This window comes from Lepidochelys kempii, chromosome 1 (assembly GCF_965140285.1).
Source record: "Lepidochelys kempii isolate rLepKem1 chromosome 1, rLepKem1.hap1, whole genome shotgun sequence".
Classification (NCBI taxonomy): Eukaryota; Metazoa; Chordata; order Testudines; family Cheloniidae; genus Lepidochelys; species Lepidochelys kempii.
The window spans coordinates 338,302,587-338,330,551 of NC_136380.1; the positions used below are offsets into that span (position 1 = coordinate 338,302,587).

The window sequence follows — 27,965 nt, forward strand, 5'->3', positions numbered from 1 at the left end:
ACCACAGACCCAAACCCTTGGATCTGAGAACAATGAAAAAGCATTCAGTGTTTTACAAGAAGACTTTTAATAAAAAATAGAAGTAAATAGAAATAAAGGAATCCCCCCTGTAAAATCAGGATGGTAGATATCTTACAGGGTAATTAGATTCAAAAACATAGAGAACCCCTCTAGGCAAAACCTTAAGTTACAAAAAAGATACACAGACAGAAATAGTTATTCTATTCAGCACAATTCTTTTCTCAGCCATTTAAAGAAATCATAATCTAACACATACCTAGCTAGATTACTTACTAAAAGTTCTAAGACTCCATTCCTGTTCTGTCCCTGGCAAGAGCAGCATACAGACAGACACAGACCCTTTGTTTCTCTCCCTCCTCCCAGCTTTTGAAAGTATCTTGTCTCCTCATTGGTCATTTTGGTCAGGTGCCAGCGAGGTTACCTTTAGCTTCTTAACCCTTTACAGGTGAGAGGAGCTTTCCCCTGGCCAGGAGGGATTTCAAAGGGGTTTACCCTTCCCTTTATATTTATGACACGCCCCCCAAATCTCAGCTAGGGTGAAACACTGGCTGGGATTTCTTCCTGGAGCTCTAGGAAAAACAGAGTTAATAAGACACATGCATCTCTAAATATACTACCAAGTACATAAAGACTAACAATATTTTCCACATCTCAAGGACGATTTTAACCAGTTGATTCTGGGAAACTTTCACGGGAGAGTGCATCAGCCACTTTGTTAGAAGCTCCTGAGATGTGTTGGATGTCGAAATCAAAATCTTGGAGAGCTAAACTCCACCAAAGAAGTTTTTTGTTAGTTTCCTTGACGGTGTGAAGCCACTTCAGTGCAGCATGGTCGGTTTGCAGGTGGAAACGCCGTCCCCAAACATATGGGCGTAGCTTTTCCAGAGCGTAGACAATGGCGTAACATTCTTTTTCAGTGACTGACCAGTTGCTTTCCCTCTCAGACAGTTTTTTCCTGAGAAACACTACAGGGTGGAATTCTTGATCAGGTCCTTTCTGCATTAAAATTGCTCCCACACCACGCTCGGACGCATCTGTGGTTACTAGGAATGGTTTGTCAAAGTCTGGGGCCCTTAGTACAGGGTCAGACATGAGTGTCGCTTTAAGCTTGTTAAAGGCCTTCTGACACTTTCCGGTCCACTGAACAGCATTTGGCTGTTTCTTTTTGGTTAGGTCTGTCAGTGGGGCAGCGATTTGGCTGTAGTGCGGTACAAATCGTCTGTAATAACCAGCCAAGCCTAAGAAGGATTGAACCTGTTTCTTTGACTTTGGGACAGGCCACTTTTGGATAGCATCCACTTTGGCCTGTAGGGGGCTGATAGTTCCTTGACCCACCTGGTGTCCAAGGTAAGTCACTCTGTTTAGGCCTATTTGACACTTCTTAGCCTTAACAGTTAGTCCTGCCTCCCTTATGCGCTCAAGGACTTTTTGTAGATGTTCCAGGTGGTCTACCCAGGAATCCGAAAATATGGCCACATCGTCAAGGTAGGCGACTGCATATTCTCCTAATCCCGCTAGGAGACCATCTACAAGTCTTTGGAAAGTGGCGGGTGCATTTCGCAGCCCGAAAGGGAGTACATTAAATTCATACAGCCCGAGATGTGTGATGAAGGCTGAACTTTCCTTGGCAGATTCATCTAGCGGTACCTGCCAGTACCCCTTGGTTAAGTCCAAGGTAGAGATGAACTGGGCCCGTCCCAGTTTCTCTAATAGTTCATCTGTGCGTGGCATTGGATAGTTGTCTGGGTGAGTTACAGCATTTAGCTTATGGTAGTCCACGCAAAAACGTATTTCCCCATCTGGTTTGGGAACTAGAACCACTGGAGATGCCCATGCACTTTCAGAGGGGCGGATTACACCCATCTGTAACATATCCTGGATCTCCCGTTCTATAGCAGTTTTAGCTTGAGGAGACACCCGGTAAGGTTGAACCCTAATTGGGTGAGCATTACCTGTGTCAATGGAGTGGTATGCCCGGTCAGTCCTGGGGTGGCTGAGAACGTTGGCGCGTAGCTAGTGCACAGCTCCTGGATCTGCTGTCGCTGCATACGCCCAAGGGTCATGGAGAGGTTCACCTCTTCCACACCACCAGCACATTTCCCTTCATAGTAGACACCTTTGGGCCACTCAGCGTGTCTCCTCCCTGGGCTGTAAACTGACAAACCTTTAATTCTCTGGAATAAAAGAGCTTTAGAGAATTAATATGGTACACCTTAGGCTTTCGGTTGGAGGTGGGGAATGCTATGAGATAATTAACAGCTCCCAGGCGCTCCTGGACCATGAATGGCCCTTCCCACGATGCTTCCATTTTATGGGCCTGGAGCGCCTTTAAGACCATGACCTGGTCCCCTACTTTGAAGGAACGCTCTCTGGCATGTTTATCATACCAGGCTTTTTGCTCTTTTTGAGCATCCTGTAAGTTTTCTTTAGCAAGGGCTAAAGAGGTTCGGAGGGTGTTTTGTAGGTTGGTTACAAAGTCCAGAATATTAGTTCCTGGAGAAGGTGTAAATCCCTCCCATTGCTGCTTCACCAACTGCAATGGCCCCTTAACCTCACGGCCATATACAAGTTCAAATGGGGAAAACCCTAAACTGGGATGTGGCACAGCTCTGTAGGCAAAGAGCAACTGCTGCAACACTAGGTCCCAATCATTGGAGTGCTCATTTACAAATTTACGTATCATGGTCCCTAAAGTTCCATTAAACTTCTCCACCATGCCATTTGTTTGATGGTGGTAAGGAGTGGCAACCAAGTGATTTACCCCATGAGCTTCCCAAAGGTTTTTCATAGTTCCTGCCAGGAAATTAGTCCCTGCATCTGTGAGGATGTCGGAGGGCCAACCTACCCTGGCAAAAATGTCTGCTAGTGCCTGGCACACACTTTTAGCCCTGGTGTTGCTTAGAGCTACTGCTTCCGGCCATCAGGTGGCAAAATCCATGAAAGTCAGTATGTACTGCTTTCCTCTGGGTGTCTTTTTCGGAAAAGGACCCAGAATATCCACAGCTACTCGCTGAAATGGAACTTCAATGATGGGGAGTGGCTGGAGAGGGGCTTTGACCTGGTCTTGGGGTTTTCCCACTCTTTGGCACACCTCACAAGACTGGACATAGGTAGAAACATCCTTGCCCATTCCCTCCCAGTGGAATGACCCCCCCAAACAGTCTTTGGTCCTGTTCACCCCAGCATGGCCACTAGGGTGATCGTGGGCTAAGCTCAAGAGCTTGGCCCGGTATTTAGTTGGAACTACCAACTGTCTCTGAGGATGCCAGTCTTCCTAGTGTCCACCAGAAAGAGTTTCCTTGTATAAAAGTCCTCTTTCTACAACAAACCTGGATCGATTAGAAGAGCTGAGAGGCGGTGGGTTGCTCCGTGCCGCCGTCCAAGCTCTCTGGAGGCTTTCATCTGCTTCCTGTTCAGTCTGGAACTGTTCCCTTGATGCTGGAGACATCAGTTCCTCATTGGATTGGGGACATAGGCTTGGTCCCTCTGGAAGCGATATAGGGGATGGAGCTGTTTCTGTTGACTGTGAACCGCTCTCCGCTGGTGCACTATGTTGGGTTTCAGGCTCCGGCTGAGCCTCTTGTGTAGGGTTATCGGCTGCTGCCAGTTCAGGTTCAGTGGGGCCCTCTGGTGTTGAGGTTGCAAGTACTGGATTCAGTGCTGGCACGGGGTCTGGTGTTGGTTGTTCAGCTGGTTCCGGTTCTGGGACTGGTTCCGTCTGGGTCTCTGGGACTGGATCCACTACTGCTGTTGCAGACATTGGCCTGGGGTCCGGGTCCATCATCTCTGACTGGGTCCTGATAGAAGTTTCCGGAACAGAGCTAGGCCTCACGGCTTGTTTAGCCTGGCTGCGGGTGACCGTTCCCGCCCTCTTGGCCTGCTTCACATGCTTGGCCAAGTCTTCCCCCAACAGCATGGGGATGGGATAATCATCATAGACTGCAAAAGTCCACATTCCTGACCAGCCCTTGTACTGGACAGGCAACTTGGCTGTAGGCAAATTGAAAGAGTTGGACTTGAAGGGTTGAATCGTCACTTGGATCTCTGGGTTGATTAAATTGGGGTCCACTAAGGAAGCATGGATAGCTGACACTTGTGCTCCGGTGTCCCTCCACGCGGTGACCTTCTTCCCGCTCACACTCACAGTTTCCCTCCGCTCCAAGGGTATCTGGGAGGTATCTGGGCCTGTGGACCTCTGGTGTGATTCCGGTGCAATGAACTGTAATCTGTTGGGGTTCTTGGGGCAGTTGGCCTTTACATGCCCCAGCTCGTTACATTTAAAACATCGTCCAGCTGACGGGTCACTGGGGCGAGGAGGGTTGCTGGAGAACGGGGTGGTGGGACGATAAGGGGTCTGGAGGGTTCTTTGGGAGGTAGGTGGGGCTTTGGGCGGCCCCCGGTAATAGGGTGTGGTCTGGGGTGGTCCCTTCTGGTCTCCGCTCCAACTGCGACCAGTTTTCTTCTTCTCTGCCACCTCCACCCATCTGGCTCCAATCTCTCCTGCCTCGATTACAGTTTTGGGCTTCCCGTCTAGGATGTATCTTTCTATTTCCTCAGGAACACCCTCTAAGAATTGTTCCATTTGCATTAGGAAGGGCAAATTTACTGGAGATTCAACACTTGCTCCTGATATCCAGGCATCCCAATGTCTCACAATGTGGTAGGCATGTCGGGTAAATGACATGTCTGGTTTCCACCTTAGGGCTCGGAACCTCCGACGAGACTGCTCGGGTGTTATCCCCATTCTGACTCTCGCCTTGGATTTAAACAGTTCATACTTGTTCATGTGTTCTTTAGGTATTTCAGCTGCCACCTCAGCTAAGGGTCCACTGAGCTGCGGCCTCAGCTCTACCATGTATTGGTCAGTAGAGATGTTGTACCCAAGGCAGGCCCTTTCGAAGTTTTCTAAGAAGGCCTCAGTATCATCACCTGCCTTGTAGGTGGGGAACTTTCTGGGATGGGAAGTGGTACCTAGAGAAGGATTGCTAGGGTTTGTTGGTATATTCTGCTGGGCCTTTATCCTCTCCATCTCCTCCACATGCTTCCTCTCTTTTTCCTTCTCCTCCTCCACATGCTTCCTTGCCTCCATTTCCCTCTTGTGGGCAGCCTCCTGTACCTCCTTCTCCAGCCGCATGAGTTCTATCTGTCTTTCATGTTCCCTTTGTTTTTCCTCAGCCTGAAATTTGGCTAATTCCAGCTGTAGTCGAGCTGAGGATTTGGTCATTCTAACCTCTCTGTTTTTAACTAACTTTACACCCGAGGTTTAGAAATAAACAAACAAAACGTGGCTGTAAAATTTTGCTGTGCTGGAATAGAATACCTATTCTCTGATAGTGACTGTCAGCCTACAGAAAAAGACAATTCCCTTGTCTCTGCTCTGGGCCCAAATTAAAGCAAAAAACCTCCAACTACTTGGAAACCTGCTTACCCAGCCCAAAGAAAAAGCAAATGGGTAGAACACACACCCCCTATTTACTTTTAGGAAGAAAAGAAAAAAAAACCTCTGGGTTGGAAGACTGTGAATTTCCCTGCAGGAGTTAAGTACCCTGCCTCCAGGCAAAGAAAACCTGCAATTCACAAGATAATCCCCTTTTGTCTCTGCTTGGCCACAAAGCAGAGAAAAAACAATCTGCTTTCAGTTTCAACTGCTTTCTGGACTTCCTTTCCAAAGGAAAAAAAATTTCTTTTTAAAATCTGTATTTCTAGTTCAAAAAATCTCAACTGGATCTCAAAATGATTTCAGGTTAATCCCACCACTATGCCACCATATCACGGTTCCTCCCCCACTCTGACCTCTAGGGTACAGATGTGGGGACCTGCATGAAAAACCTCCTAAGCTTATCTTTACCAGCTTAGGTCAAAACTTCCCCAAGGTACAAAATATTACACCCGTTATCCTTGGACTGGCCGCTACCATCACCAAACTAATACTGGTTACTGGGGAAGAGCTGTTTGGACGCGTCCTTCCCCCCAAAATACTTCCCAAAACCTTGCACTCCACTTCCTGGACAAGGTTTGGTAAAAAGCCTCACCAATTTGCCTAGGTGACTACAGACCCAGACCCTTGGATCTTAAGAACAATGAGCAATCCTCCCAACACTTGCACCCCCCCTTTCCTGGGAAATGTTGGATAAAAAGCCTCACCAATTTGCATAGGTGACCACAGACCCAAACCCTTGGATCTGAGAACAATGAAAAAGCATTCCGTGTTTTACAAGAAGACTTTTAATAAAAAATAGAAGTAAATAGAAATAAAGGAATCCCCCCTGTAAAATCAGGATGGTAGATATCTTACAGGGTAATTAGATTCAAAAACATAGAGAACCCCTCTAGGCAAAACCTTAAATTACAAAAAAGATACACAGACAGAAATAGTTATTCTTTTCTCAGCCATTTAAAGAAATCATAATCTAACACATACCTAGCTAGATTACTTACTAAAAGTTCTAAGACTACATTCCTGGTCTATCCCCGGCCAAGACGACTACAGACAGACACAGACCCTTTGTTTCTCTCCCTCCTCCCAGCTTTAGAAAGTATCTTGTCTCCTCATTGGTCATTTTGGTCAGGTGCCAGCGAGGTTACCTTTAGCTTCTTAACCCTTTACAGGTGAGAGGAGCTTTCCCCTGGCCAGGAGGGATTTCAAAGGGGTTTACCCTTCCCTTTATATTTATGACAGTCCACGAGGGAATATTTCTGAACCTCAACTGGAACCCAAGATTCCTGAGTCTGACCATTCCTCTGCTGTCAGAAAATGTCTGTGAAGCCCACTCATCCTTCTGTAGTGCTGGTCCAGACTGTGCCAGAAAGTGTCACTCCTCTGGTGAGTTTCCCCCTCCACCTCCTTCTTCTTCCTTAATATATTTTACAATTTTAATCCACTGCAGCCTTCCTCCCCTCAGAAGAAAGAATTCCCTCTTGAGTGAGGGTGTGCTGGGCTTATGTCTCCCATCCCCCAAATGAGCCCCTTCTGGGTCTCTCAAGGAAGGTACTGGCTTGGCCCTCAAGGATGGGATCTCCAGACACTCTACCCAAGGGGTGGTCAAACTTTTTGGCCCGAGGGCCACATCTGGGTGGGGAAATTGCTCTCAGGGCCATGAATGTAGGGCTGGGGCAGGGGGTTGGGGTGTGGAAGGGAGGGAGTGCAGGGTATGGGAGGGGGTGCGGTGTGCAGAAAGGGGCTCAGAGCAAGTGGTTGGGGCAGAGGAGGAGTGCGGGGTGTAGGAGGAAGCTCAGAGAAGGGGGTTGGGGTGCAGGCAGGGGGCTCAGGGCAGGGAGTTGGGGGGCGGGGTGCAGGAGGGGTTCGGGCTCTGGCCCGGAGTTGCTTACCTGGAGTGGCTCCAGGGGGGCAGCGGCGCACACCGGGGCCAGGGCAGGCTCCCTGCCTGCCTACCCTGGCCCCGGCACTGTGCCCGTCCAGGAAGTGGCCAGCACCACGTCCCTGCAGCCCCTGGGGGAGAGGGAGCAGAGGGCTCCGCACGCTGCCCTTGCCTGTGGCTACCTCCCCCGAAGCTCCCATTGGCCGCGGTTCCCCTTCCCAGCCAATGGGAGCTTCGGGGGAGGTACCCACAGGCAAGGGCAGCACGCAGAGCCCTCTGCCCCCTCTTCCCCAGGGGCCGCAGGGAAGTGGTGCCGGCCGGTTCCCGGACTGGCACGGGGCGCACGGTGCCACCAGGGTGGCAATCCCACGGGCTGGATCCAAAGCCCTGAGGGGCCGGATCTGGCTCGCGGGCCATAGTTTTCCCACCCCCTGCTCTACCCCCTCTAGTGCAAGGGATCCACATGAGCCAGATGTCAGCTTGGGATATGAGTAGGGATCCGCTGGGGGTAGGGGGTTGTTATAGAGGAGGCAGCATGAGGACAGAGCTGGCCCTGAAGGCCCCTTATCCACTGTCCAGCCTCAGCAGTGTCCATGCTGTGTCTGGTGCCCTCCATTAGTACCTTGCGGGGAAGTGAAAGGGGACGAGGCGCCCAAGCGCCGCAGTCGAGGCATAATTGCTTGTGCGGACTGTAGGGATTCGGGAACTATCTTCCATCTGGTGCTCTGCCCTTCTGCGATAACTCCCCTCCCAGAAATGGGGGAGTGGGAGGTGCTTGCCCCAGAGCCATGTCTTTTCCACTCCTGCTTAGCTTCTTTCCTGCCGGGCAAAAGAGGACAGAGGTGACCCCCCCCAGCCTGGGCTGCATCTTACCCAGCAGAGCCAGCATTTTCAATCCTGCCTGTCCCTTTCCTGCCTGGGAAAGGGGGACAGAAGTGACCCCCCCCAGAGTGGGCCAGGAGGGAAACAGCTCTCTGCACTTAGAGCCAGCTACGCTTCCCAACAAGAGACACTCACTAACTGTTGAAGCAGGAGACACAAGCCCTTCCTGGTGCCTCTAGAGTTCCTTGGCCTGACTCTCTCCCTGAAGCCTGCAGAGGCCGGAGCTGCTGCAAATGCCCATGTAGTGGAAGCTGACCCCGCGAGCGTGCGGAGAGGAGATGATCTCCTGGAAAGGTAAACGTAGCCCTGGGACACAGCTGGGAATCAGAGGCACATGGTTAGTCGGAATGTTTGTCAAAACACCTTCCCTCAGTACTTCAGTTTGTTTGCCAAGTGTTCTTGCCCTCTTCCTTGATTGTGGTCGTGGTTAGGGGAAAGGGTTCCTGTTTAAATAGGGAAGTGCATGAATAGGTTTCCCATTCCCTCTCCTCTCTCTTTGAGTACATGGGCCCCCCCACTCCATGGGTTTGTCACAGGTGAAGAGGAAACCTTTGTGGGAGGGTCCTGTTAAAATATTAGTAACACATCACTAACCGTGCGTGGTTGTTTCAGGGGCTCATCTTGCCCCCTGCCCCACGGCAGCAGAGAGTGCCCAGGCAGAGGAAATGGTGTGGCTCTGCTGTGAAAGTGCAGGAGGTTTTTTCGGGAGTCACAACAAGAACGCCCCTTCACTCCCCCATGAGACCTCCCATGCAGTATTCACATGGTGAGGCAGGGGTTACGTGGATTTGCTAGTCCTCCCTCCTGCAGGGTTGGGGTGGGAGCGGCCCATGAAGGTCAGTAAAAGTTAATCAAGCCAGACCATATGTGAAGGGAGTGAACTACCCCTTTAAGGGACAGGCTAGAGCATGCAGCTGGAACAGACTTGGGCGTAATCAAGGAAGCCTTAGGATGGATGGGCTATTTAAACAGGACCAGGAAGCTGAGTAAGGAAGAAGCCTGTGGGAGCTATTTTCTCTCTCAGGCTTTAAAGGTGAGATCTACAGAAGTATTTAGGGGCCTTAACCCCAGACTTAGGGTTTAAGTGCCGAAGTCCCACTTCTGGTTCTACTGTGATCCACAAGACTCCCACTGAACCCCTGCTGATCAGCTCATCCCCACTCTCTGCTCGGGTGCCAGGGTCCCCAGCAGCCGAGATGGGTGGAGAGCAGAAGCCACCTCCTCCCCAGCCAGGCTCTTTCAGGCAGCTGCCAGGCAGGGCTTCAGAGCAGCAACCAGGAGGGGCCAGCATTAAAAGCGTCTCCCTCCTGCTCCCCACCTGGGCTCTTGCCCGCCAGGGAGAGCAGCAGAATGTGCTGGGGGTGGTTCCCCCACTATGGGGAGGCACCAGTTGTATATGGGGTGCCCTCGGGGAGAGGGTGGAACAGGGGTGGGAAGAGGTACGGGGGGGTGGGGCATTGGGGGAAGGGGCCTAGAATGGAGTGGCAGGTCAAGCGCCTATGCTGGAAGCTGGTGCCTATGCTCCTAGGGACGTGTGGGGTGGCACCGATGACGGCGAAGGCAGCCGGGTGGGCATGTGGAAGCCCTGACCGTGCCGGAAGAGTGCAGCCAGCAGCTCGGGGGCCGATTGACAGTTCTGCCCTGGGCCCCAGAATTGCTGTTGGCTGGCCTGCTCTAACCACTGGGCTGAAAATGTAAGGAGAATGGCCCCACCATCACCTCCCCCTTCTCTGTGTGGAGTGAGACAGGTGCCTAACTCGTTTCCACAAGGAACCCCTTTGGCGCCAAAGCGTTGTCTGTTGGTGAATGAGCAGCAGAGATAAGGGTCCATCGTCGAGAAAGGGGTGGGGTTTACCACAGAACCCTCCGGTCAGCACCTCCCATTGCTCCCCGCTTTGCAAGCTGGCTGTTGTGGAGCCCATTCTCCGGTGCCATTCTCTCCCCATTCACTGTATAAGGAGCCAAGGTGTGTAACTTGGCCTGGTGGATTGCAGGGCTGTTCCTGGATTTTCTAGGTGCCTGAAAGTTAGGTGGTGTCACACTTAGCGCATTGCAATGCCTAAATCCCTTCATGGATCCCCCAACAAGAGACTAGCCTAAACTGACTCAGCCTTGGTGTTGTAGCCTTTAAATTCGGGAGCACTAAATCAGGCTCCTGATGAAAGGTTTATTGTAATTTCCCCTGCTCTGAAGCTTTATGAAACAGGGATGTACTATTTTGTTAGTATATGTTGGCCTCTCCTTGCCTTGGCTGTTATAGCAAACATATTGCTGCCCCACTCAGGGGAAATTAAGGCAGAGCCTATCTGCAACTCCACACTGGGTTCCCAAGGGGGTTCATGGGGACAGCCCACACACACCTTTACACAATGGCACAGGGTTCTTTTCCCAGGCACATCTGCCTGGGAACCAGCCTTGTCTGGCTAACTTTATGTTCATTAGTATCACTTCTCCTTTTATGAAATAATAAGTTTAACCAAATCTCATGCTTTGGAGTGGGAGGATAGAATTTCCAAACTTTGCACGCCTCCACTGTCGGCTCTTTTCATCTTTTTCAGGTATTGGCCACTACTGGAATCAGGATGCTGGGCTCTGTGTGATCCAATGTGGTAAATCCTGCTGTGTGCTATTGTGTTTCCGCCAGCATGTCCCGATGGAATAATTCTATATGATTAATTGTTTAGGTGGCTAATAAGCACATCATTTTAACGGAGGAAACACAAAGCTGATATTTGTCTTTTATTTTTTTATGGTGGGTAATTCATCATTAATAAAAGCAGACGGGATCCAGGATCCAGACAGGTCTGGTGACTTGCCCATTTCACATACTGTACTTAAGAAGTGTGACACCCAATTTGTGCCAAAATGTCAAGGCCTGCAGGGAATTCAGAATACAAACCACGCATTCACTGAATTCTCAGGCTACAAAGCCAAGTGCAGAGCTCTAGCATTCCCATTATTTATTTTTAAACCCTCATGTATATTCCTTTACCTGACTACTGCCAACACAATTTTTCTGATCCTTGGAATGTCCAGTCCAGCATGTGAATCATCACTGAAAGAGAGAGATCACCCCCTTTTCTATGTAAAACACCTCTTTCCCTTCACTCGGGTTGTTTCTGTGCTCCCTTCTGATATAGCGGGCAACGTGAACTGATGCAACCAACTAAATTTCTATCTTTCTTGACTTTAAATCATGTTGCAGTTTTCCCCTCTACCTTCCTAGAATTAATTTTCTTGAATTTACAATTTCCCTCGAATACACACACATTTATATACTGATATGGCTGAAAGTATAGATATTTGTTACTAGAGAGCTCTTTCATCTAGCAGACAAAGTATGACAAGATCCAATGTCTGGAAGCCGAAGCTAGACAAATTCAACCTGGAAATAAGGTGTACATATGTAAAAGTGAGGGTACTTAGCCGGTGGAATAAGCCGACAAGCGATGTGATAGATTCTTCACCGCTTGAAGTCTGTAAGTCAAGACTGGATGTCTTCTTAAGAGCTATGCTGAAGCTCAGCCTAAAGTTGTTGGACTTGATGCAGAAATCACTGGATGACATTCTATGGCTTGTGCTATGCAAGAGGTGATTGTAATGGTTCCTACTGGCCTTAAAATCTGTTAGTCTTATTTCCAGAATGTCATTTTCTGAAAGCCATTTCCACAGATGAGTGTCCTGCAATATGATAATATAAGAAGCTTAAAAGTAGCCCTAAGCAATATTCAGATTCTTTTGGAGTTCTTCAAGAAGTCTGGCAATTCCATCCAAACATCAACCTATCTGTTACACTAAAACTTTGCAAAAAGAAAAGGAGTACTTGTGGCACCTTAGAGACTAACCAATTTATTTGAGCATAAGCTTTCGTGAGCTACAGCTCACTGAGCCACAGTTGTCCAAAAATTCCTCTTATTTAAAATGAGGTCATGTCTCTTGACCTGCATCACACCCATTAGGTAGCCAAACTCCTCCCAACCGTATCCAAATTATTTTTATATTCCATAAAATAAAGATATAAGATAAACACGGTTTGATTGTGCTGCTGTTACATATCCCCAGCTCTGGGCACATACTTAATGGCTTTCCAGAAGATCAGAGGGATATAATTCCAGATACTTATGTAACATACCCCAGTTTTAAGGCCCCTTTATGCTGCCAGCACTGTGTGAAGGGGCCTTAGTGCAGCTGAGAATTCAGGCCCTAATGTTTACGTCCTCAGTGACACCCGTGCAGCCGCATTGCCTTCATTGGCACTTGCACAGGTGTAAATGAATGAACCTAGTAAACCATTCTGCTCGTAATGCACTAGAAACAATAGAATCAGGCTCCTTTCTTAGCTGGGCTGACTCTGGAGGGCTAACGGAAGTTAAAAAAGCACTGAAAGCTTATAGTCACTAAACTCACTAGATTTGACTCTGATACAGCAGAGAGCAGATCTGCTGAGTACAAAGGGGTGGTTTTTTTTTTCAGAGTTTAATTGCATTTTAAACTATATACAATAGACGACCAAAAATAATATGCTGTATAATCTTTTGCTTGTAATAATCATCACCCATCACCTGCCTGGCAGTTTGTAACGCTGACTTCCATCAAAATGCTGATGACCACAGGATATGTCTCATATAGATGTTTTCAAGTTGCCTGAAACCTCCTTTGATCTGGCAATGAGCAGCCAACTGAAGTGCTACCCCGTGCCCCTCCTCTTTCCCACAGTGACATCCCAGCTCCCTGCTTCCTTTTCCAGCTAACAGGAGGAATTTGCAAGCAGATATAAAGAAACTTCTTGTGATATTCACTATTTTTCTGAGGAGTCAACTGGAGCGCAACAAAGATGAACTGGAAAGAAATCCTTTTTCTCTCTTGCCTTGCAACTTTTGTGCTCTTGGTTGGTATGTATGATCCAGAGTAATAATAGTGCCAGCAGGAAGCATAGAATTTCAGCAAGGAATGATAGAAATCTGAACTCGTGTCATTGGGGTAACATAAGAACACTGTCATTTACCACATTGCTAGTCAAATGAGCATGAGGGAGTATGTGAGAAACTAATCTAATCCACTGTAATCTATCACAATCTCTAAAGGATTTAGGCATCAAGTTATACTAGGAATATACAGACAATTTTTTAAATATAGTGGGATAAACTGGACTAAATGTCCTCATAGGTCTTGTTAATTGCTATTTTTAAGACTTTCTACAAAAATAAAAACCGGGAGCACAAAAATATATGTCTACATAGCTGCTGATTGTACTGTTGCTCTTGCTGTGTAAAAGTGAATTTCCCAGGCAGGTTGTTATTGGACTGCAGGATTTTTAGGGTTTTAGCAGGTAGCAGCTTTCAACATCTGCTTGAGGTTTTTCCTGTGGGATGCTGCATTTCTTCACTGAACCCAATACTATGTTTGTGCTGTTGTCATCCAGTTCTTGAGAAGAGCAACAGTGCTGCTGTGGGCACCAGGAAGGCAGCTGGGGAAGAGGACAAGGAAAGTAAGTGGAGCTGAAAATTTTAGGGGGGAGAGGAGAAAAGTTGCTCCTACGGCTTTTAAATGTACATTGATGCCCCTATTTACTATCCATGGCTGATCAAGTCCTCTCTCTTTGCTTTCAGGTGTGAAAAAGAAGATTTTTATACAAGAATCAGATGCCTCTAACTTCTTCAAAAAGCGTGGCAAGCGAGCCACCAAATCCAGAGATGAGCTCAATGGTGAGGCTGTTCAGGAGTGTTTATGGAAAGCTGTATTTTCTTTGCTCCTCTTTCATCTCCCGCTTCCCTTGAGACAGTCTTAAGTTGCCTGCCACTCTCTACAAGGGTTTATTCACCGATCAAAGTTGTTGTTTCTTTTGGATTAGAACAGGTTTCTTCTCAATTATCTACATTTTAAATTACGGAATGTACCTACAAATAGCAATTTGGGGGGGCCGCCAGAGGGATTAGTGTGTGAGGGGGACAGGGAGGAAATGTAATTTTTATGAATTGAATAAAAAATAATATGGGAGAAGGACAAAAAATTGAACTTTACAGGCTTCCACTTTGGAAGATTTAGGGCATACCGAATCATTTCTGAGTGGGTGTAAGGGATCAGTCATTACTGAGCTCTCCAAAATGAGGTTTGTTCATTGGCATCTTTTTAAATGAGACAAGAGGTAACTTTGGAAAATGAAATATTTTTTCATCTGCAAAATCTCTTGAAGTTGGCTAATAGAACTGAAGTGGATGCCAATTCCTTGGTTTTCAAAAGGGCTGAGACATCTAGCAGGGCAGACAGAGCTCAGCAGGCTGCTGTAGGAGGTGCAGGACAGCACGGTGAAGTGAATATAGGGGCTTATTTAGTTCCTCTCCTCAGCTCCTTTCACACCGTCATCTGATGAAAGCTGGTAAATAACAAGCAGGTTTCAGGCCCGGTGCTGAATGAATGTTTTCAGCTCTTCTTGGAAAACATTTGCAAATGTAGCATTAAGAAATATGCACCTGGCTTCCACAACACCGTTTTATTTCCACATGGGATGGAAAACATAACTTAATTCACATGGCTTGTTTGCTGAAGCACTGAAGAGGATAACAGTAAAATGATCTGTCCTCTGGTTCAACAAAACTTCAGCTAGGTTATTGGGAGAGATGTTAACCTTTCAGTAATAATCTGAAAATTAACTCAGTTAAAGTGCAAGGGAGGGCTGATTTAACTGGTAACACTTTAAAATACAGGGCACAAATATCATGTAATTACTATATAATAGTATGTTAACTGTTGACTATTTAATTACATTGTAATTACCAGGTAGTGTCCATGTAATTGGGTAATAAACATATAGGAGGAGGATGATTACCATTACAGGTAAGTTACAACAGGGTCTATAAAAACAATGCTTGCAGTGAGGTAACCAATAATGTAATATTTTAATGGGTTATATAAAGTGAGCACGATCAACCTTCTGCCATTCGATTGCTGATCTCAGTTACTTGATGGGCTATCGTCCAGAAGCAATATACCATATAACCTATTTTCCCAGTCATTTAATAAAGCCTTTGGGTCAGAATGTATTCTCATTTGCATCAGGGTAAACCCACTGAAGTCACTATTCCAATACACAATTCCACTGAAGTGAACAGGTTTGCACTGGTGTGACTCAGAGCAAAATCTGGCCCAGTGGTTTTATTAAATATGCACAGGCCTACAGATTATATGGTCATTACTTGTGGATGATGTTCCACCAAATAACTGAGCAGCGGGATTGTCCATGATCATCCCCCTGATGTTCAAACTGGGATCAGGCTGAGATACAAGAGCTTCGTAGTGGTCGGGTCTGATCTCTAGAACTCCCTCTCTAACAAAGTCTAGCCAGAGTCCACAGAATCATTGTACATCCTTTCTGTTTAATCCAGTTTAACCAAGAACCCCCATTTCCATGCATCCTTCCATGCATTAGTGATCTGGTGATGGGGAGCTTTGGCTGGGACACTGGGCCCAGGTTATGATTTTACTATTGATGGCCTCCCCTCTCACCATGTGCAGAACACATGTGCTTGGCAATAAGTGCTTACTAAATTAAACAGCTTCATGATATTTGTATCCTGTAACACAAAGGGCTAACTCTGTCACTTCCTTTACTAGTGAGCGATGTAGAAGTGTCTCTGAACCATGGCAGAAAAATAGGTTAGTCACCCTCCATCAAACAAGTACTGGTTTATTCTATAAAGGGTTGCATCCAGATAGAGATTCAGCTGGCTTTGGCTGATGGGAACCAGAACAATTTCCTCCCACTCAAGATAGGTTGAATGTATCCATTCTTGTCAAATACTAGCATCAGATGGCACAGTTGGTTACATTACCAGCCTTTTATCAATGCACAATTCCGATCACATCCTTATGTTATGGGTTAGGAGGAGCCTGGTGCTTTTTGTCCTATTCCCCTGGGAATATTTAGCATGAACAGAAAATTATACCTTGGAGATGTCCAGATGTCCTGGATCTGACTGGCAATTTGCATGGCAGATCAGAATTGAGGCACATTCGGGAAGCTTCTCTCTTCTGTAGCCTGATGTTTTAGAAAGAGGCACTGGTCTATATTTTTCTTTCAGTTACTCTGAGTGGTGTTACACTGGATTTATGCTGCTGTAGGTGAAAGAGAAATTTGACCCATCAAGTTTTTTTCCTATCACTCATCATAAAAAAAAAAAAAGATGCAAGGAGCCTGTACCTCTCCAGCACTGTCCTGAAATAAGGACATTTTCAGTTGCCCAAACCCAACCTGAAACCTAAATGAAGACTCTGCTAAACTTCCAGTCTAATCAGATCACATCTGAACTGAGTCTGAGTACCAACATAGATGATCATATGCTAAATGTAAGGGCAGTTCTCCCCTTCCCCAAACCAGCAAAGACCTGTACCTCAGCATTGGTACAGATTCAAAGTGATGCCAATGAGAAGGAGAACATAAAATATTGTTTATTCTAGGCTGTGCTCAAAAACACGAGACCTTAAGTAGTTGGCAGACTGGAGCAGACCACAGGCCCATCTATCCCCAGCAATGGCTGATATTACTGGATGTTTCAGAGGAACATGCAACACCTCCCGAATATAACTAATTGTGCAATGCTCTACCTTGGGGTCAATCATAGAATCATAGAATATCAGGGTTGGAAGGGACCCCAGAAGGTCATCTAGTCCAACCCCTTGCTCGAAGCAGGACCAATTCCCAGTTAAATCATCCCAGCCAGGGCTTTGTCAAGCCTGACCTTAAAAACCTCTAAGGAAGGAGATTCTACCACCTCCCTAGGTAACGCATTCCAGTGTTTCACCACCCTCTTAGTGAAAAAGTTTTTCCTAATATCCAATCTAAACCTCCCCCACTGCAACTTGAGACCATTACTCCTCGTTCTGTCATCTGCTACCATTGAGAACAGTCTAGAGCCATCCTCTTTGGAACCCCCTTTCAGGTAGTTGAAAGCAGCTATCAAATCCCCCCTCATTCTTCTCTTCTGCAGGCTAAACAATCCCAGCTCCCTCAGCCTCTCCTCATAACTCATGTGTTCCAGTCCCCTAATCATTTTTGTTGCCCTTCACTGGACTCTCTCCAATTTATCCACATCCTTCTTGAAGTGTGGGGCCCAAAACTGGACACAGTACTCCAGATGAGGCCTCACCAATGTCGAATAGAGGGGAACGATCACGTGCCTCGATCTGCTCGCTATGCCCCTACTTATACATCCCAAAATGCCATTGGCCTTCTTGGCAACAAGGGCACACTGCTGACTCATATCCAGCTTCTCGTCCACTGTCACCCCTAGGTCCTTTTCCGCAGAACTGCTGCCTAGCCATTCGGTCCCTAGTCTGTAGCTGTGCATTGGGTTCTTCCGTCCTAAGTGCAGGACCCTGCACTTATCCTTATTGAACCTCATCAGATTTCTTTTGGCCCAATCCTCCAATTTGTCTAGGTCCTTCTGTATCCTATCCCTCCCCTCCAGCGTATCTACCACTCCTCCCAGTTTAGTATCATCCGCAAATTTGCTGAGAGTGCAATCCACACCATCCTCCAGATCATTTATGAAGATATTGAACAAAACCGGCCCCAGGACTGACCCTTGGGGCACTCCACTTGCTACCGGCTGCCAACTAGACATGGAGCCATTGATCACTACCCGTTGAGCCCGACAATCTAGCCAGCTTTCTATCCACCTTATAGTGCATTCATCCAGCCCATACTTCCTTAACTTGCTGACAAGAATACTGTGGGAGACCGTGTCAAAAGCTTTGCTAAAGTCAAGAAACAATACATCCACTGCTTTCCCTTCATCCACAGAACCAGTAATCTCATCATAAAAGGCGATTAGATTAGTCAGGCATGACCTTCCCTTGGTGAATCCATGCTGGCTGTTCCTGATCACTTTCCTCTCATGCAAGTGCTTCAGGATTGATTCTTTGAGGACCTGCTCCATGATTTTTCCAGGGACTGAGGTGAGGCTGACTGGCCTGTAGTTCCCAGGATCCTCCTTCTTCCCTTTTTTAAAGATTGGCACTACATTAGCCTTTTTTCAGTCATCCGGGACTTCCCCGGTTCGCCACGAGTTTTCAAAGATAATGGCCAATGGCTCTGCAATCACAGCCGCCAATTCCTTCAGCACTCTCAGATGCAACTCGTCCGGCCCCATGGACTTGTGCACGTCCAGCTTTTCTAAATAGTCCCTAACCACCTCTATCTCCACAGAGGGCTGGCCATCTCTTCCCCATGTTGTGATGCCCAGCGCAGCAGTCTGGGAGCTGACCTTGTTAGTGAAAACAGAGGCAAAAAAAGCATTGAGTACATTAGCTTTTTCCACATCCTCTGTCACTAGGTTGCCTCCCTCATTCAGTAATACCGCATCCAGAGCTATGATAGATCTTGGAACAGAAGATTAACTCAATACTTGTTTCCATCCATTTTCCTCAGCCATTCTCATCTCCTTCCTACAGTTCTTTAATCAGTGGTCATGTTACCTTCTTCTTTAAGCCAATATATTTATATTCCACTTTCTTAAAGCTGTTCTTACATTCATCTCTTTTCCAATGTCACAAAGCAGGTTTCTCAACTTTCAGGTGTTCAGCCACTTTTAAAAATACACATGGGAATTGATGTAATACCTATTATCAATATCTTAGAAGGGTATTACACCTTCTAAGATTGGACCCTAAATTATCACCAGGCAAGGTGTAAATGACCAAACCAGGGCTAGATGATGTCATCTTCGTAGCTGTTTTAATGAGATTTCAACCCAAAATAGCAAAAATCTCACAAAATTAGTTTTTCCTGTTCACTTTCTGCCATCTTGGGCAGAAATAGCGTGACTGAAGAAAGTCACAGAAGATTTCCACCATCTGGAGCTGTATCCAAACCAGGGCCAGATCCTTGGTTCAAGATCCAAAAGGTAAAGACAGAGGAGTATTAGGTCATCTTGTTGCCACTCCAGTCTTGGGGACAGCCAGGGTCTGGTTTGGCCCCCACTGCAATTTAGAGAGACTTGACAGCTACCCTAAATTATGCTGGCTGTTTATAGCCCCCAAGGAGCTATTCTTTCAACCAGGATTGCTAGAGCACAGGGGACTCTTCCCATACCACTTCCTGCCTCAGCATGCCCCAGAGAAGAGGAGATGACTATGCCATGAGAGCCTGCTATGCCATCTTTGCCACCCTGAAATTCCCCTGTGCAAGGGCAATTCTCCAGCCAGCTGTTTGACCCTGCTCTGTCCCACTGTGGAACAGCTGAAAGGGCACAGAGCAGGGTCAAAGATTGGGAACACAATCCCAAAGCCATGAGGCCAGGTTCAGAACCAAGGATTTGATTCCAATCCACATCCTGAAATTAAAGGTTGACTGTATCAATTTGGGCTCCTCTCTATTTGAATACATAGCGAACTTTTCAACAAACATGGTATGCATTCTGACATTGTAGTAACACCCCAAAGCCAGCCAATGTCATAAGGTTTCATTTTCATTGGGAACTTTTCATTAGGAAGTTTTAGCTAGTAGGCATTTATCACAGGGTTTTAAATCATTGGACAAATATGATAACTGTAATCCACCAAACTAAATTAGAACAACCTGTGTTTTTCCTATGGAATTTAAAAGGCAAAACACGGGAGCTAGCAATTTCTCTACCAGCATCATTGCATGTATTGTTTCATTGTGCTGCACAATGGGATGATGAAATACATACAGATTGTCTAGAAAGCCTACTGTAAACAAGGACTTTAGCAGCTAAGCCTCCAGTGAAAGCCCAGGATACAGGTGCTGCTATACAAGGCTAATCAGATTCATTGGGTTTTGAGGACAAAAGTTATGCTCTGGCTTCTTAAGATTTTTTTTGCTGCTAATACAATAAACATCTCTTACGCAGCGGAGACCGGGCAGATGCTGATTGCTGATGAGCAAAGGAGGGAGTACTTTGAAGAGCAAAGGAACAAGTTTGAGAATTTTGTCAAGGAAGAACATAAAGGTAAGAACAGCAAAACAACAAAAATTGAAACTTTAGCTGCAGGCTGGTAGGATATTATTATTTATTATTATTAGTGTTATTTAACATTGATATGGTAGCAGCACCTAAAGGCCACAATGTGGTTGGGCCCTGTTGGCTAGGTCCTGTACAAAAATATAATAAATGACAGCCCCTGCTCCAACGAACTTACAATCAAACTCTTTGCTCAAGAGAGCAACTCTTGCCAAATTCTACAGGGGTTTCACATCGTTCATTCCCACAGGCTCAATATTCTGTCATATACCGTATGATTTATATCCCCACCTACCGGTGATGCTCTAATTCTAGATAGGACTATATAATGGGATTCCAGGTTTGCATTTCCTAGGGGTGATTCTATGGAGTCTCTTCCCTGTCCCTGCCTGGAGGACACTGCCACTGTGAAAGCCTATTCCATGAGGTTTTATTTATTGCCTTAAGGTGAAAAGGGGATGCTGGAATGAGGCTTCTGTTTTTTGGGATGGGATTTTAGGAATGTAGAATGTCTCTTGGGTTGCATTTCCTTACTGCTTCCACACAATCTAGCCGGCAGAGAGCTCTTAGAAAGTCACTGCTAACCACTGTAAGCAGCAACTCCTCCATGCCACACACTGTACCTGGAGGCCATCATTCCACATCCCACATATATGAAACCCCACTGGTTTCAACTGGGCTTTGCATCCTATTACCAGCAGGAGAGTGAGTTTGTGTGTGTATGGGGGTGGGGGGGATGTGAGAAAACCTGGATTTGTGCAGGAAATAGCCCAACTTGATTGTCATGCACATTGTGTAAAGAGTTGTCACTTTGGATGGGCTATCACCAGCAGGAGAGTGAATTTGTGTGGGGGAGTGGAGGGTGAGAAAACCTGGATTTGTGCTGGAAATGGCCCACCTGATGATCACTTTAGATAAGCTATTACCAGCAGGACAGTGGGGTGGGAGGAGGTATTGTTTCATATTCTCTGTGTATATATAAAGTCTGCTGCAGTTTCCACGGTATGCATCCAATGAAGTGAGCTGTAGCTCACGAAAGCTCATGCTCAAATAAATTGGTTAGTCTCTAAGGTGCCACAAGTACTCCTTTTCTTTTTGCAAATACAGACTAACACGGCTGTTACTCTGAAACCTGGCATCCTGCATGGTAACATTTCCGTCGAGGAATGTGCATGATGGTAGCACCCTGTGTTTAGCAATAGAATCACTATACAAAACCCCAGGAGGTTGAAGAGTGGGTAGTTTTAAATGCTGGCTGTATGCAGTGTCATGTAACAAGGTGAGAAGCAGCTTTAACTAGCAGTTTCCCTGCATTTATCACTTAAAGATTAGCACATGGATAAACCAATACACAGTGGGGTAAGTGTTTTGATGAAGGTCAAACAGCAGAACTGGGAATAGAACCCAGGTCATCGGACTCCCAGTCTGATGTTCTAAAAATTGGAGCAGAAGCCCAGAACATGAGCCAATGACTTGCTGTGTGACACTGAGGAGTGACTTGCCTAGTTTACCCATCTGTAAAGTTAGGCTACGTCAGAGAGGAATGGTGGGGCCTGATTAATTAATGCTAATAAAACACTTTTGGATCCCTGAATGAACAATGTAAGAGAAAGGCAAAGTAGCACATCATAGAAATGTAGGTCTGGAAAGGACCTCAATAGGTCATCAAGTCCAGCCCCTCATGCTTGCCAAGTAAACCTAGACCATCCCTGACAGGTGTTTGTCCAATCTGTCCTTCAAACCCTCTGGTGATGGGGATTCCACAACCTCCCTTGGAAGCCTATTCCAGAGTTTAATTACCCTTAGAGTTAGAAAGTTTTTCCTAATATCTAACGTACATCGCCCTGGCTGCAGATTAAGCCCATTACTTCTGTTCTACCTTCAGTGGACATTGAGAACAATTGATCACTGTCTCCTTTATAACACCCCTTCACATATTTGGTGACTGTTATCAGGTCCCCCCTCAGACTTCTTTCCTAAAGCCAACACAAGCCAATTTTTTCCCATCTTTCCTCTTAGTCAGGTTTTCTAAACCTTTGATCATTTTTGTTGCGTTCCTCTGGACTTTCTCCAATTTGTCCACATCTTTCCGAGAGTGTGGCTCCTAGAACAGGACACAAACTCCAGCTGAAGCCGCACTAGTGCCAAATGGAGCATTACCTCCCATGTCTTACATACAACACTTCTGTTAATACACTCCAGTATGATATTAGCCTTTTTCGCAACAGCAACATATCGTTGATTCACATTCAATTTGGGATCCATTGTTACGTCCAGATCCTCTTCAGCAGTGCTGCTGCCTAGCCAGTTAGTTCCCATTTTGTGCATTTCATTTTTCTTCCCAAATGTAGTACTTCGCACTTATCTTTATTGAATTTCATCTTATTGATTTCAGACCAATTCTCCAATGTATCCATATCATTTTGAATTCTAATCTTCTCTTCCAAAGTGCTTGCAACGCCTCCTAGCTTGGTGTCATCTGCATATATTATAAGCATACTCTCCACTCCATTATTCAAGTCACTAATGAAAATATTTTTGCTTCTCAGCCATTGAATTGATATAAGTGGAAAGATGTCCTATTTCTTTGTACATGTATCCAACAAAAATAAGAGAGTCTAGAAGGAGTTCTTGAAGAGAACAAAGAGGGCAAAATTTTAAATAGACTTTTTAGACTAGTTGTATGCAACTAAATCGTTCCTCCAAATTTCTGGAAATAGACATCTAAATAAAACATGAACAGTTTTCTTTCTCCTTGGTTGTCTTTCTTCCAGCAATGGCAGCATTTCTTTCTACATGTATTTTTTTCCTGCACTTGATACTTCTCTCACTTTGCCCATAACAAACTTTAGACGCAAGGCCTCATTGACAGGACATGAATGGGGGACATTAACAGCGCAGTTATTCAGTTAGTAAACCCATTGCTCTTGTGTGATGCCTTCCCATTACTATGAGGTGGGGATGGCCCTATGACAACGGTCTTTCAGATGCTCCTCCATACTTTTTCTGTATGGTGGAGACTATACTTGCAGTAAGAAAGCATTCCATAACAGACCTTCCCAAAAAAAATGACCAAGTGGCCGTACAGACATTTCAGCTAGTTCCCTCCAGAGAATGAGCAGTGAAAACCATTTGTGGGATGACTGTTCAGTGAAGTGGTTAAAGGTAAAGACAGCAACGGAAGGGACTGGTTTTCACTTGGCATAATAAAGACATCCATGGAGGTATTTCTGAAACCTCACATCGAGGTGGCTAACCAAGCCAAATTCTCAGCAGCTCTGCAGTACATCCTTTTAAATGAGGAAAATGATTCTAATGGTAAAAACTCACCCAAAAGCATTAGTTATTTTTATTGCCCCATCTTTATTACATTTTTGGTTTTATGCCAGAACTGTCATGGAGACACATGTACAGAATATGAGAGTCTATTGTTTTGAGAAGATTGTCAAAATAGTCTGACTTTCCAGATAAAATAAATAATACCCACCTCCTATATAGCACTTTTCATCAGTAGATCTCAAAGGACTTTACAGAGACAGTCGCTATCGTTATCCCCATTTTACAGATGGGGAAACTGAGGCAGAGAATGGTGAAATTACTTGCCCAAGGCCACCCAGCAGGCCAGTAGCACAGCTAGGAATAGACCCCAGGTCTCCCGAGTCCCAGTCCAGTATTGTATCCACACTGTTTGAAAATGGTGCTTTGGAGAATGTCTATATTTGTGCCTTTGAGAAAAGAAGAGACTCGGGGCTTGTCTCCACTTACCGTGGATTGATGCTATGGCAACTGATCCACTGGGGGTCGACTTAGCGGGTCTAGTTAAGACTTGCTAAATTGATCACCGATCGCTCTCCCGTCGACTCCGATACTCCACCAGAATGAGAAGCATAAGGTAAGTCAATGGGAGAGTTTCTCCTGTCGATCCAGCCCAGCGTAGACACTGCAATAAGTTGACCTAAGGTACGTCGACTCCAGCTATATTATTCACGTAGCTGGAGTTGCATAACTGGAGGTCCATAGTGTAGACCTGCCCTTAGGAAATTAAATGTAGGCTTAAGAGGCCTAAACACCTGATTATTTTTATCTTTTACTTGCTAGCCCTGGCACTGGATACACTGTGCTGCTGTGGGCCTGTGCCATACTATTGAAATTAACCTTAGAACGCTGGCATTGTCCAACCAAATAAGTGCTTAGGAGAGTGTGGATATTACACTATCCAAGGTTTATGTAAGGTCCAGAGTTTACACTTGTTAATGGGTGATCAGGACACACCTGTGGCATTCAGCAGCACAGCAGGTGCTGGCTAATTTGACAATAGCTTGAGCATGCTTTACTCATCAGACAGTTAATCTGGACTTCATGCAGCCGTGTGATCCAGACATGCGGGGGACGTACCTAGAACACTCAAAGCCAGTAGACAGATGTGAGGGACACCATTGTATGACATTCAGAGTAACTTACTTCATCTAAAGCCCAACACTCAAAGCATCACCAAGGTGATGCATCCTGTTGTACTACCAAATGTGTCAGCTAGGACCCATTCCAGTGACTTCAGTAGCATATAAATGGATGGCACCATGGCCTATGGCAGACCAGCAGCTGATGGGTTAATGAATAATTCGATAATGATTTGAAGAACCATACATCGAAATAAATAAATTGTAAGACAACCTTTCGCCACTTCCCCAAGATCACTAATAGTGAACATTAAAATCCTCCCATTAATTGTGTGTTTGCAAGGATATCACAAAGATACAGTCGTGATGGGGCAGGTAGGTACCTAGATAGATCAACCTGAAATAGTAAACCTGGATCCAGTATATGTTGGAGGTAGGAAGAGGGTCATGCTGTGCAAAATATTCACAACAAAACACAGAGGCCCATGTAATGTACCTCTTTTTTTAGAATCAAAGAATCATAGAATATCAGGGTTGGAAGGGACCTCAGGAGGTCATCTAGTCCAACCCCCTGTTACAGTCTAGAAACTCAGCATGTTGAAAGGTTTGCTAATGTTCATGAACACTAAACTTTTGAGCAAACCCGGACCCTGTTTCAGGAAAACTGAGCAGGCTTGGGGTTTGCAAGGAAATCCTGCAAAAATCTCTCTCTAGGTTCTTATATTGGCACCCACCACCAAACTATGTGAGTGCCACATCTCACGGACATAGCATGAAAATAGGTGCAAGTTGGTGCTTTTGACCAAGATTTGCATTGACATTTTGTGGGGGTTTTTTTCTTTTCTTTTTTTTAACTCCAACTGAAAGTTGGGGATGAGGAAAGCTCACAAATCAGAGGTGGACCTGAGTCACGAAATGAGGATTCAGATCTGAACAGTGCAAGTGACAGCTGTCCTTATAATGGGCCAAACGCCTACATTCAAACCCTCAGCCTTTGGGGAAGTATGCTCGGCCTAACCTCCCCCACAACCTCCCTTTATATGTTACACACAACTTGACAGACAGGGATGCGCAGTTGGAGATTTGAGAGCCAACAGTCCTTGCCACCGTTTCAATGTTGCTAGTACATTTGGCATTAGATTAGTTGGCTGTCCGAAAATGAATCACAGTTCACATTGTCTCTTGTTATTTCTACTCCCCACCCCCATCTACAGAGCAACAGGAGAGAAGCCGGGAACAGATCGAGCAATGGCGTCAATATCACTACGATGGTCTCTACCCATCTTACATGTACAACCGTCACCACATCTAGATGTAAGAAGAGTGAACTAAAAAAAAAGTTAAATATTTGCTGACTAAGCCGTTCACAGGACACCAAAGAAGCCACCACATTTCCAAAGTCTTGGCCATGTCATGGATCCCACTGTGGAATCTACTCCACCAAGCCCTCCTCCTATAGTAATTGCATTGACTCTGTTTTAATGGATAGAGCTTCTCATAGGGTGCTGCTTTGCTTTGTATTTTGAGGTGCCTGGATGTGTGACAAAATCTGGATTTAAAACACAAAAGTGGAACAATGCAGACAGAATTAGGTCCCTGAGACATGTATAAATCAGGATAGTTTAGGCTGTTTAGAATTTGTCTTATGTAAACAGATAAGAATTTTTTTTTTAAATCACTGTATCTTGGGAATCACTGAAAAGCAAATCTATGTTTGCTGTAATCCCAGAGTCTCTGTAATATTTTACTTTAAGTTAAAAAAAAGGAACTGTATTAACATTCTAATAGTTGTTTAATTAAACAGTAGTATTAGCTTCTGCAATATCACTCAATATTACTCCTCCTTACTAATCTTATAAATAATGGAAATTCTATACGTTTCAAAGAATATAACTTCCTTTTTAACTATCATCAGTCCCTTCAAGATGCATAAGCAGCTAGTGATGTAAGTTTTATATGAAGGAAAAATAATAACAAGAAAGTTTGAAACTACTCTTATACTTGCATTTACACAGTAGAAATCATGCAACAAACCTCACTGCCAACTCTGCCCACATATCTACACCAGCACAGGACCTAACCAGATCAGCCACACCATCACAGGTTCATTCACCTGCACGTCCACCAATGTAATATACGCCATCATGTGCCAGCAGTGCCCCTCTGCTATGTACATGGGCCAAACTGGACAGTCCCTAAAAGGATAAATGGACACAAATCAGATATTAGGAACGGCAATATACAAAAACCTGTAGGAGAACACTTCAGTCTCGCTGGTCACACAATAGCAGATGTAAAGGTAGCCATCCTGCAACAAAAAAATCTTCAGGACCAGACTTCAAAGAGAAACTGCTGAGCTTCAGTTCATTTCCAAATTTGATACCATCAGCTCAGGATTAAACACAGACTGTGAATGGCTCGCCAACTACAAAAGTAGTTTCTCCTCCCTTGGTGTTCACACCTCAAGTGCTAGAAGAGGGCCTCATCCTCCCTGACTGAACTAACCTCGTTATCCCTAGCTTGATTCTTGCTTGCATATTTATACCTGCCTCTGGAAATTTCCACTCCATGCATCTGACGAAGTGGGTATTCACCCACGAAAGCTTATGCTCCAATATGTCTGTTAGTCTATAAGGTGCCACAGGACTCTTTGCTGCTTTAACAGATCCAGACTAACATGGTTACCCTTCTGATACAGTAGAAATTATTCCTCTACATTATTCTTTTTCTAGCCAGACATTAAATAACTATCTTCACTTTCTATAATGGCTGTTTATCAATAAACATAGCGCCATAGAATCATAGACTATTAGGGTTGGAAGAGACCTCAGGAGGTCACCTAGTCCAATCCCCTGCTCAAAGCAGGACCAGCAACAACTAAATCATCCCAGCCAAGGCTTTGTCAAGCCAGGCCTTAAAAACCTCTAAGGAAGGAGATTCCACCTCCTCCCTAGGTAGCCCATTCCAGTGCTTCACCACCCTCCTAGTGAAATAGTGCTCCACCATCATTCTAGCACGAGGTAGGATCACTCTAGGGATCTTCCATCTGGAGCCTAGGTCCAGCAATGCTACTAGCCAGGATGGGCAGGGATGGTGTCCCTAGCCTCTGTTTGCCAGAAGCTGGGGACATAGGTCCTGGAACTCGTGGTGCTGGCACACCCCCTGGCTTGAAGTGGTTTTCATCAGGGTTTACAGTTTGGTTAAAGCTCCCAGCATCCCCACTACAAAAATTGTTCCAGCACCCCTGGCTGGGAACACTCAACAGGGGATGGATCGCTTGATGATTACCTGTTCTGGTAATTCCCTCTGAAGCACCTGGCATTGGGCACTGTCAGAAGACAGGATACTGGTGAGATGGACCATTA

The 27,965-nt window shown here is 45.6% G+C and overlaps 1 protein-coding gene across 2 annotated transcripts; it reads left to right on the forward strand.

Moving 5' to 3' along the window:
• Positions 1-6,674: 6,674 nt before the first annotated feature.
• UCMA (upper zone of growth plate and cartilage matrix associated) lies at positions 6,675-26,274 on the forward strand. 2 transcript variants are annotated; one of them, XM_073328736.2, is made up of 7 exons: positions 6,675-6,844; positions 10,781-10,831; positions 12,939-13,114; positions 13,645-13,710; positions 13,832-13,927; positions 20,093-20,191; positions 25,815-26,274. In XM_073328736.2, the coding sequence occupies exons 3-7, from the start codon at positions 13,057-13,059 to the stop codon at positions 25,910-25,912; spliced, it is 417 nt and encodes a 138-aa protein (XP_073184837.1). In that variant the 5' UTR covers positions 6,675-6,844; positions 10,781-10,831; positions 12,939-13,056; the 3' UTR covers positions 25,913-26,274. The 2 variants fall into 2 exon arrangements, with proteins under 2 accessions (XP_073184837.1, XP_078707857.1); XM_078851731.1 differs by lacking the exons at positions 6,675-6,844; positions 10,781-10,831 and having other exon boundaries at positions 12,890-13,114.
• The last annotated feature ends 1,691 nt before the right edge of the window (positions 26,275-27,965 follow it).